Consider the following 11,072-nt stretch of genomic DNA (forward strand, 5'->3'; position numbering starts at 1 on the left):
TTAATAGGTATGTTTAGACCTAATCACTGCATGCTACATGATTGACTATTTTGGGATGTGACACAAAGCCCTTCCTAAAAATAATAGTGACAATTTATTAGCCCAGAGCATCCATGGTTGACAACTCTATCCCTCACACAGCAACAGACCTTGGCATATGAACCTGATCGGATCCCTAGACGATTCTCAAAGTGTGCTCCTGATGCAATAGTTAGCAACATCCCTACAGAGAGTCATGGTTTCTATACCTTCAGGACTAAAGTAGCCTTCAGCTCCCATTCGTAAATACAAGACTTTAAGTTTTATAGTCATAAGGAATTTCTGTTTTCCACTGTAGTAGTTGTTAGGTTTTTTACTGACTTACTGTATACCCAAATCAAGCAATAGGACTACTGATAAATGATCTCTTCATTATTGCACCTGTTAGTTGGTGGGATGAACAGGCTGTATGTCAACATAATGTCCTTGAAATTTGCAGGAAAAAGGTTTAACAATTATTATTAACTCTAATCACAACATACACAATAAACAAAATGAGGGTCAGAATAGAATTATACAATATTTGGTTGGTAAATATGTTGCTTAAATGGCTAGTATCTTGGATCACAGTGGAAGGCATAGGAATTGGATCTTTGCATGAGCATCTGTGTATGTACAGGGGTTTACAGTGGCTTTATCAGACTAGTGAGTATAAAGATCAGTTATTGAAATGTCAATTTAAAGTTGAAATGTGGCTGTGACAAAGGCACTTTAAAGATTAAGTTCATTTTTTCATTTTCCTGAAACTTCTCACTTCTGCTTTCGACAAGATCAGCCACAACTCTTTTAGAGCCTGTGGTGAGGCAGTCGAATTCAGAAATAGCCTACATGGTCAGTGTACATGTGTGAGAGCAATTGTTCACATTGTGTACCTTTATAGCTACGTCGTCTTATCTGCGCCTTAACAGAAAATAAGTTACACCTTTAACCCTCATAGCCCCCACCAAAACCTTTACCAGAACAATACATCCACTGTGGGACAAACTGCAAACCAGAGAGCTGCGTGTTACCTAGTAATGAAAAGGTCATATGCTGTAGGTCTACTACAGTGGTAGAAAAACTGTATACTCTGCACTTAATTACTCTGTACTTAATAACTTACTTCCAAATAAGTAACTAACATAATCACTGTAAACATTAATAAGTCCTAATATTATCTGAAATACTAACAATCTATGTTCAACCTTTTGGAGCTACACACAATAAATCTCATCAAAGGTGAGCAAGTTAGGCCTCCCATGATCTACAAACGTAACACTGAAAATGTTGTCCCTGTATACTTGAAATCAATGAACAGAATTCGACAGAATTTGAGCTGTAGTTCTTAATAATAAACTGTGTTATCTTAATAGAAATAGGCAATTGGATTCAGTCAGCATCTGAAAAGTGAATAACAAATTCTTGCTAAAGGTGTGTGTATACGGCACATTTTAATTTAGTGTTAATTAATTTTTATAGGGCTAAATCTTAATTTCATTGAAGAATATGTGTCCACTTTAAAACGGCATATTGAAAGATTAATCATAATAATCCTTTAATCGCGTAATCAAGTTGTGCCTCAATGCTAAACCTAATCTGGGTGAAGAGGAGATTCTGTTTTATAAACGTTTAACAGAATGTGTAGCCGCAATGGTCTGCCCAGTTTGCATCTTTGCAAAGACTTTTAGCAGCAGTCCTCAGTTGCATCAGTGTCCATCTCACGTGTGTCCAGAGTTGGGGCACACTCGTGCATTGTTGCCGGAGATCCAAGAGAAAAGTCTATTGTTGTTGCAAAGTTTTAATCTGAGGCTTTAACGCACATCACATGCCCAGACTGAGTAAGCGCTCGCAGTGGACTCTGGTACAACACAAAACTACTGAAAAACTCCAGTGCCGGACAGGAAACGTCCCTATCCGCCGCCTGGAACACTAAAACAATGCTATACGTCGGAATGGCAGCCAGAGTTTGTGCGTAAAAGCGAGTGAAGTTACCGCGCCACCAATTTTGTAACCCAGCGCTCGTATAAGAATAACATGGCGAACTACAGTCAACGCTCTTTAATAGTTTTGTGCCTACTGGGAGTTTTATCTGCAATCATGTCCGTTCTGTCTGTGATTTTAATCTTCCAGCTTCAGTCCCAACAGGCGGCGGTGAAGGACTCTAACCCGCCAAGCTCGCCCCTTCTCTCCGCTGGCGTGTGGGCCGTGCTTCTGCCCGTGTCCACGGTGCTTGCAGCTCTATGCCTCACTCTAAACCTGAGCTCCGTAGTTGTGTGCCTGCTCCACGGATACTTTTCTACGGAGATGTGTAGAGGGGAAAAGGACACAGAGAGGTATGTCTCGCCAGACAGGATTTAAACCTGCCAAAACATCTAGTGATGTTGTGAAGTCTGGAACAGGTTTATACACTTTGCTTATTGGATAAAAAGACTATGAATGCGGGGGGAAATTGTCACCAAATCTTAATACAAAACTTCTTATAAGCAGTCAAGACCAGTCCAGAGTAGTAACTTCCAAATAGGCTAAATAAAATATGTTATGCAATATATATGTCATTTATTTTAAAGGTTAAAGGACAGTTCTATTCCTTTACTGCTAGGGTAAATTATGGATGTTTTATCATTGACAAAAACGAGTACAATTTCTGAAGACAAGACATAAGAGGTGTATTCATTCTTTTCATGTATTCAGTCCAAAGAGGATTAAGTTGTGAAAATAGTATATTTGAGTGAAGTGAAATACCAAAGGCGTATCCCCATATTTTCTGAGACTCACTTGCACTGAGCAACCCCCACCCTTCAAAATCCTGCATCGGGTTGAATCTAGACACAATGGGCTTCCTCTTAAGCACCCAGTGCACGGCCCCTATCTGGCTCGCTCCCACATCCGTTTACAAATCCACCATTAGATATCTTCGAACCTATACAGACATGATGGGACAGATGCTACAGCAACATAAATAATATCAGTCAATCAATCAATCATTCATGATTGGGAAGCTGCATAACTCAGAAAGAAATGGGAACATTAAAACGCAATATAGCAACAACAATAATCTGATTGTGGCCAACCGCTTTCATTTATGGCACAGTTAACAAGGGCTTTTGTCTCCACAGAGCAGACTGGTTCCTCCTGGACAGCAGGGCAATACGACATGTGGCAATTGGGCTGTTCTGCATGGGAGTCTCTGTTTACTTGGCAGGTAAACAGTCACAAAACTAAATCACATCATGTTATAAAAATGCGTGTGTGGGATCTGGGAGGCATTCAAAATAGCATGAACATAATATGCAAAGTACAACAGTTAACCAAAAGACTGCAAATGTAAAAAAAAAGGTTAGCTTGTCTAATAAACTGAATAAGAGAATCTTGAGTTCTGTAGACTTTAAATGGCTGAGGCACAAGCTGTAATGCCATGTTCATTCTGGTCCAAGAACAATGCATTCTTTGAGCAGTATCCATGAGTGTTTTTAATGCTGAACCTGGCAGCGCAGCTTGTACTGCAGGCATGACTGGAGCCAAGCCTCTCCATTGTAACAAGGTCTTGGTGTCATTGGCCTTATGACCCTTTCTTCAGACACTTTTACTTAAGTGAGGAAAGGAAGGACAATGCCAAAATCATCACATTCCAGTGGTGAGCTTCTCTCCTTCTTTTGGCATTCCTGTGTCTACTGCCTTTTTTCTGTAAGAAAAAAAAAATCTTGTGTAACATATGTTAATTTACATATTGTACATTCATGTATGTTGTTTAAATTGATACTTTGAAAATGAAACACATTCTATTTGGATTCACAACATCTAATGAATCAAATTCTTTCTCCCTCACAGCCATGTGCATCTTTATGCTGTTAATATTTGAAGTGGAGACTGGCATTGCAAGTGCCTGTGTGCTTTCCTCTGGCATATTAATCATGCTGATAATAGTTATTCATGCCCTGGTCAAAGCTTCCCACAGTGCCAAAAAATTTCATACTGACCACATTGGTGCTTTATATCAAAACGACCATATTAACAGCAATGCACCCCTCTCTCGACCATGTGAGCTCAAAATTGGCATGGACAAACCACGAATGCACCGCACGCAGTCTTATCTTGTGCATAACATGGTGTATCCCCCTTGTGGCAACCCAAACCCAATAGAACACCCTCAGTATTCCCCAAATGAAGCACCCCATGACCGGGGCAGTCCTAAAGATGACTATAGCAGTGGAAGAAGTAGTTCAAGGATGCACAGGACGATATCAAGTGACTCGGCCTTACTGCAAGCTCAGGTAAAGCCTTGGAATGGAGTAAACAATGAGATGAGGAGTGTACTTGCACGAAAGTCTGGGATCTCTGCCAAAGACTCTACTCTTGTGTGAAGCTTGGAACAGTTGTTGGTCTGTATGCACTGCCTGGGTGCTTTTCCACAATGTGAAGGCTGATATAACAATTTTTATCTACTATATTTTGTCATGCTACATTTTAGCAAAACATCATCAGTTTACATAATCTAAAATCAATAGTTTCTTTTACAATTCAAACTACTGTGTAACACCAAGATTTTAAATAAATTTTTTATCATTTTAAACTTGGGGCGATAATAAATTGTCTGATATTACACACAATGTATCTTGGTTAACAAAAACACATGGGTTTTTTTAAACGACCCTATCAAGAACAATGTGATGATGATGAATGAATACTTTGCCACAGATTAATGGTAATGACTGACCTTGAAAACCTCAGCGAAGAGGTCATGAGGAAGTAGACCGGACATGAGGTGGAGGAGAGACATGGGGACTAGGAGAGGGGTGAACACATTTAAAATTCATGCAGAAGGTTACAAAGTAACAGCAAAATATGTGATAATGTCTGCATAATAAAATAACACATTTGGTGAGGACTGATAAAGAAAGCAAATAACATTCAGATGTTTTTACACAAAAATGCAGATACAATAACGATGGACTAAATGAGGAAAATACTTTACAAAGTTAAGCTTTAAGGACAGGAAGGTGTATTTTAGAAAACCACTTAAGGAAGAAAAAATAGGGAGAACGAACAAACATATCAGGTGAAACAAATAAACAAACGTACCTGCGTCCTTGAGAATTGTTAATCCGCTCCTTTAGACTGATGGCCTGGCGAAGCAAACCGTCAATGTTCTTGAAATATAGACTGCTGTTTGTCATACTCTTCACAGCACTGTAAAGAAAGGAATAAGTGTTGGAAAAAAATAATCACATATGTAACAACAGAGAATATACAGGAGCTCACCTGCATGCGTATTCCACAGTGTAGATGGCGCCTTGACTTTGTTCTTCCCAACTTTGCATGTCTGTCTGAATGAGAAAATAAAACCATACCATAAAGTAAAACCAAACAGGAAAAGTAAAAAGTTAATTAATCATGTACCACTACATATCAAATGTACAATACCAATAAAATCACATTTTACTGAAATTATATGTAACAGCTAGTAACTCAATTTTTCACCTACTTTGTGTTGCACCAGTTCTGGAAGAGACCTCCGGACATGCTCTTGCAGCCTGTACAGAGCTACCGAGGGCTCGTTTGCCAAAACATACATGCTCTCCGTGAATTTGTCAGCCACTGAAATTAAAAACAACAACGTATTTTATTACTGCAGTAATGCTGGTTAAATTGGGGTTATATGATGTAGTATGCAAACAAAGATGTCACGATGTTCAATGAAGCAAATTTAGCCAAACAATGATAAGTTAGCATTGACAAAGTAACAAGGTTGGTGACATGGAGATGTTTTACTACCTCGTCTAACTTTAAGTTGCATCTCCTGGTCCTCCATGTTGCAATGTTATAATACAAGCCCCTCAAACGCCAACAATTTTGTTTTCCCGATTTGATTCCTTTCCTCTTCCGTATTTTGGTTGTGGTGTGTAACTACAGAAACGATCCGGGTAGAAACTGTGACAAAACGCACACATCAGTCGCTTCCCAAGGTAGTGTACGTTGAAATGCTTTAATAAATCGAACATTGCTTTATTCGTGAGTAAATTATTTGTAATTTTAAGAACAATTTAGCACTGGAGTAAGAACTAGGTGCAGTTTGTCTGTCATCACCACACCCACACGTTTGGTCCGTTGAAAGCGCACTTTCACTTTGCTTTTCCACGGGGTAGCCTTAAGTTTGAGTAATAAATTTAGTGACGAGTAATGAAAAGTCTCTTAATGGAAAATGTACCTTCTGTAGTTTGGTAAGTGCCAATACGTGGTGCCAACTGATATTAGAGGTGATGGTGAGTTTGCAGAAGCTCATAGTGCGCACGTCCACCATCAACCATCGTTACCGAAGCCAAATATAGTTATTAAAGTTATTAAAAAGTATGCAGTGCAAATGGACTTAATATAGTCCTGAACTGATCGATAACAGTTTTAGCAGAAAAAATGGAAGAGGATAGTTCTTTTTTTTCATCCACGACTCTGACCAACAAGCATCGAGGAAATGAAGTCACCTTACCTCCAGCTTCTTTGGACAGTAAGCTGTACACTGCAGTATGACACTTTCTTACACAAGTTGTTTTAAAATTGTCAAATTTCTTCAGCTTTGTCTATTCATCAACTGGCTGCACAGGGCGAGCTATCACAAGTTGCTGCATATCTAAATAAAGGTAGGCTATCTCTGTCCTCCTGACACGACATAAAGTAATGCCTTTTCCTTAGTCTTAAGTCATTCCAAACACATAAGGGCACATTTTCTTTTAAGAAACCATTCTTTAAACTGTATTTAATTGAATTACAATATGTAGAAATCATTTCATCTTCTTCCAACCCCCAAACTACCAAGACCCTTGAAACTATGACAATTTCACAGTATATAACTGGTGCACTCTGTGTTATCTGTTAATTTGTTCTGTAATTTTTACTGTTGGCATTGTTTTCACTTTTATTGCTCTATGTATCATCATTTCTAAATAGATTAATAAATATTTTGAGAAAAGAAAATCTTAATTTTTGCAGACAGTTCTCTTCTCAACAAACAAGATGAACGGGGATTTACACCTCTTATGTGGGCTGCAGCATTTGGGGAGAAAGCAATGGTGGATTTCCTGCTGGAAAAGGTTAGAAGTGCATTGCTCAATGCAATCATCATAATGTATTTGCTAAATACATAACATAACATGTTTTAGGGTGCCGATCCCAAAACTATTGCACGGGAAAGGGAAAGTGCACTTACACTTGCCAGCTCTGGAGGCTTTGCAGACATAGTTGAAAGTCTCTTGAGACACGGAGTGGATATAAACTCTTATGACTGGGTAACGTAAAGTTAGTTGACATAAAATGACATGATTGAAATGTTAACTGAAATGTATTATTTCAGAATGGCGGAACCCCTCTTCTTTACGCTGTCCGTGGAAACCATATTAAATGTGTTGAGACCCTTCTAGGTATTTTAAATTCTTTTTATGTTTTTATGTCAGTTGATCATTGATTTATTTTCACCATTGCATCTTCATTCATCAATAAGTCTTTGAGCGAGTTTCTTCCCTTTATCTTCTGTATTCAGCCAAAGGAGCTGATCTGACAATTGAATCTGACTCTGGTTACACTCCCATGGCCTTAGCTATTGCACTGGGGCACAAGAAGAGTATGTATAATATAATATGTTAATGCATGTCTTATACCTGATTGTTTTAAATCTTCACTTTGATATCTTGTTTTATAGTTCAGAAAGTGTTGGAGGATCATGTTGTAAAGCTCTACAAATCAAAGACGTAACATACAAAAAATTATCTTGTTGTTTTTTTATATGTAATTAAAGGCAAGATTTGTAATCACATTTGTATGTTTTTATTTGAAGGAGTTGTTCTGTTTACATAATTACATAAAAATATTGATATAAAACACATGAATGTATTATATGGGAATTATTTGGTTGCACAGTGAAGAAAAAAATTATATTGTCCATTCAAGTTCTTTTCACAGAATAGTTGTAGTTTGACCTCTATTGCCACACATCGCAGAAAAGAGATGCCCAATAACTGTGATACCAAAAAAGGCCATTAGTCAAAAGTTCATAAGGTGACAAAACAGACCTGTACCACAACATCCTGTGTCCTGTCCCATGCCCACGTTCTCTTCCTCTCTCATGAAAAAGTTGTAAGAAAAAAAAAATCATGATGTCTTTTCCCCAAGGATGTCCAAAGAATAAACAATAACCCTCCCAAAAAAGTCTGTACTATTCTCAAATATTATTTTTACTTTGTCCACCACAGGGGCCTCCTGAATGGGAAAACTGTGGGTGTAGCATTAAGGATAAACACTTGCAGAGAGCAGAAAAATTTCCAACTGACCAGGTATATAAGTGGCTGAAGAAAACAAACAGTATATGTGGCTCTGTGCATAAAAATTCATATGATAGTCAGGTTTACTTGCTTCTGTAGATTGTTAACAATTTCATGAAAGTGAAATTATTTTTAATAGCTCAATTGAAAGAGTGAAATTAGGTTGTCATTGTTTGAACTTAAATTATTTAATTAGTAATAGTGGTACACGTGATTATAGAAAAGTAGGAGAAGTCACATATGATTTGGTTTATTAAAGGATATTTGTAAAGAGTTGTCATCCTCTGGGTAAAACTGACGTACTTTGATTTCTCCATCTGTATGACTCCCTGCAAGAAGAACAGTTCATGTTTAGATAATACCATTATGTAAACTTAGCAAAGAAAAGCAGTCCTACCCTCTAGTCTGCATGATTTAGCTGCAAATCCACCTTGAAACTGAAGTTTTATTTCAGTAATTTTTACAGATTGAGGAAACTCCAGAGACACCCACTGGTATTCTCCCTGTAAGAGTAAAGTTAATAATAGCTCACAATGAAACGAAATATATCGATCTATGATCTAACACTAAGAATACACATAAAGTTATTTTTACCTGGTCCGAGTTCCAACAAGTCTCTTCGTTGCTGTCAAACATGTATTTCTTCCCATACTGCTTCACATCTCTATTTAGAACCGAACTAACCCTGAATGCAGTAAACAATCATATTTTAGCTGTTCAAACCTCAGTCAGTGAGAACAAAATGGATTTAAAATAATCAATCTACAAATATTTTCTTCATTATCTTTACCTGCTTAGAGTTTCTGTGCATATCAGTGTAGAAGCCATGCTGCTGTACTGGTCAGTTTGCCGTAAAGCGAGAGATCATTTTACGACAATGAAGGAATGAATATGCGATTCGTCTTTTCGCCACTAGATAGCGCAAGTGTGCTGTTTTGTCGTTGAAGAAGCTAGAAGTCTGAAGACAAGTAACACGGATTTGGCAAGTAATTAAATGTTTAGTAATTCAGTCGCGCAATCCATGAACTATGCAGACACATTAAGCATAATGTTGTCTTGTTTTCCAGATTTTAGAACAAAACACAGAACTAAAAGATATACGCTGAGAAGTCACAGAGAGTGGGGATATCCGTGGGAACAGCATATTTGCATACCTTCCACATTGGGAACATTTTGGACTGGACTCATTTCTTAATTGTTTCTTAATAACATCTTAAATATTGTTTTATGTCTATTCTGAGCACTTAGTCATACAGCTTATTGAAATATTTTGTTTTTCCACCGAGGAATTGGATGATGTCTGGGTAACTAAAGGTCAAAGAGATAAGAATCAATTAGGAGACAAGACATCAGACAAAGGTAATCTCCAAAGGCAAGTCACTTGGCTCCCACAGGTCTACCTTCATACCATACAAAAACAGATTTCAGTAGCATAGACCTTCTATAAAATAAACCTGTGAATGTTTTGTTGATTCACCATAGAAGATTGAATGAAGCTATAAAAGAACCAATAACACCATGTGCTTTATTACTTTTATTAGCAAGCATATTCCTATATCTCTTCTTCATAGCCTGGGAAGTGCAATAACAGAGAGTGTGTGCACTATATTTGTGTGAGATGGAGAGGCTGTATTTGGCACATGGCTCATTGCAGATGGAGAACTCCTGCTGAGGTTTTGTCACAGTGCCCCCGTCGCTGTGGATAATCAATAGGTCTGAAATACAAAACCTGATGAAACCCAGCCTCCGTGAAAATTGCACTGGGGAGGGAGCCCCGCTAGTCCAACACACTGCAGTAGGACCAATCAACTCACAACCTTCATTTACACACTCATACACACACACTCAAGCATGACTTTGAAGCTTGCCCTTATGCATCTATAGTCTAGTGTCCACTAGCATTGTTCCTGCTCTTTAAAAGGGTAAATTCAATATTTTCGAACTAGTTTTTACAACATGGTGATAATCAAATAAAGACTAAGACTAAGAGAAATCAGAAATTAACATTAATTTCACTCAGTGAAATTCACCAGATGCAATGCTGTGGAGGGAAAGACAGTAACAGTTTTAATTACACTGCCCACAATTAATCTGTAGGGTGCTCAGATGTTACCCTGTCAAAGTAAATGCATTGGCCAGTAGCCAGTTGGGACTTGCACCTGGCCAACCTGCCATGAATGCTTTTGGGGTAGTAATGAGCTGTCATTGAGGCGTGCACAATGGTGTCTATAAGTCTACGAATTCCTTAATGAGATATTTGTGCATAGTGCTACAATATAAGAGCAACATTGTACAACTGCTGTTTGTTGTCCATTGAACATTTCTGTCTAATGCCTATCTTAGCAGGCTTAGTAGCTATCTTTTTATTGCAAAGACAATTTGAATGACTTGATTACAGCATCCAGTACATGTGTTATGTGCATTTTTTGTTTACAACTGACAGCTCACACATTTGTATAGCCCATATGAAAGCCTGTCACCATAATTACTAACTTAATGCCTAAGTTACAGTTAGCTAAGTACTTAAGTGTTTCATTCTGCTGTTTTTTTGTTTTTTGTGTGGATAAACTCTACTCTTATTATTGTTACTGTGTCAGCAGCATAAATTTGTTTGTATATTATATTATTGTTTATCGTCTATCAAAATGTGTTACTTTGCCAGGCCTGCTCAAATGGACAGTATGTGATGACTGAAGACAAACAAAACATGTGCCATATGAAGTAGGTTTTGAACAGTTTATTTCTTCA

The 11,072-nt window shown here is 37.8% G+C and overlaps 4 protein-coding genes across 5 annotated transcripts; 2 read left to right on the top strand and 2 right to left on the bottom strand.

Annotated features, from left to right (window-relative positions):
- The first annotated feature begins 1,758 nt into the window (after positions 1 to 1,758).
- On the top strand, positions 1,759 to 4,437 carry tmem221 (transmembrane protein 221). Its single transcript, XM_020940137.2, has 3 exons — positions 1,759 to 2,351; positions 3,135 to 3,220; positions 3,847 to 4,437. Exons 1-3 carry the CDS (start codon positions 2,053 to 2,055, stop codon positions 4,377 to 4,379), a joined length of 918 nt encoding a protein of 305 aa, XP_020795796.1. The 5' UTR covers positions 1,759 to 2,052; the 3' UTR covers positions 4,380 to 4,437.
- On the bottom strand, positions 2,688 to 5,928 carry borcs8 (BLOC-1 related complex subunit 8). 2 transcript variants are annotated; one of them, XM_055164504.1, is made up of 6 exons: positions 5,791 to 5,928; positions 5,501 to 5,613; positions 5,278 to 5,342; positions 5,098 to 5,205; positions 4,733 to 4,800; positions 2,688 to 3,700 (listed from the first exon to the last, which is right to left on the bottom strand). In XM_055164504.1, the coding sequence occupies exons 1-5, from the start codon at positions 5,825 to 5,827 to the stop codon at positions 4,755 to 4,757; spliced, it is 369 nt and encodes a 122-aa protein (XP_055020479.1). In that variant the 5' UTR covers positions 5,828 to 5,928; the 3' UTR covers positions 2,688 to 3,700; positions 4,733 to 4,754. The 2 variants fall into 2 exon arrangements, with proteins under 2 accessions (XP_055020479.1, XP_055020480.1); XM_055164505.1 differs by lacking the exon at positions 4,733 to 4,800.
- A 448-nt stretch (positions 5,929 to 6,376) lies between these two features.
- Positions 6,377 to 7,819, top strand: rfxank (regulatory factor X-associated ankyrin-containing protein). Its single transcript, XM_020940114.2, has 7 exons — positions 6,377 to 6,517; positions 6,585 to 6,650; positions 7,000 to 7,100; positions 7,170 to 7,295; positions 7,361 to 7,427; positions 7,547 to 7,627; positions 7,706 to 7,819. The coding sequence occupies exons 1-7, from the start codon at positions 6,427 to 6,429 to the stop codon at positions 7,756 to 7,758; spliced, it is 585 nt and encodes a 194-aa protein (XP_020795773.1). The 5' UTR covers positions 6,377 to 6,426; the 3' UTR covers positions 7,759 to 7,819.
- On the bottom strand, positions 7,808 to 9,175 carry nr2c2ap (nuclear receptor 2C2-associated protein). Its single transcript, XM_055164503.1, has 5 exons — positions 9,115 to 9,175; positions 8,919 to 9,009; positions 8,722 to 8,827; positions 8,588 to 8,653; positions 7,808 to 8,276 (listed from the first exon to the last, which is right to left on the bottom strand). The coding sequence occupies exons 1-5, from the start codon at positions 9,150 to 9,152 to the stop codon at positions 8,155 to 8,157; spliced, it is 423 nt and encodes a 140-aa protein (XP_055020478.1). The 5' UTR covers positions 9,153 to 9,175; the 3' UTR covers positions 7,808 to 8,154.
- Between the last annotated feature and the right edge of the window lie 1,897 nt (positions 9,176 to 11,072).

Source organism: Boleophthalmus pectinirostris, unplaced genomic scaffold (assembly GCF_026225935.1).
Source record: "Boleophthalmus pectinirostris isolate CB_2022bp ecotype Guang Dong unplaced genomic scaffold, ASM2622593v1 HiC_scaffold_7, whole genome shotgun sequence".
In the NCBI taxonomy this organism is placed as follows: Eukaryota; Metazoa; Chordata; class Actinopteri; order Gobiiformes; family Gobiidae; genus Boleophthalmus; species Boleophthalmus pectinirostris.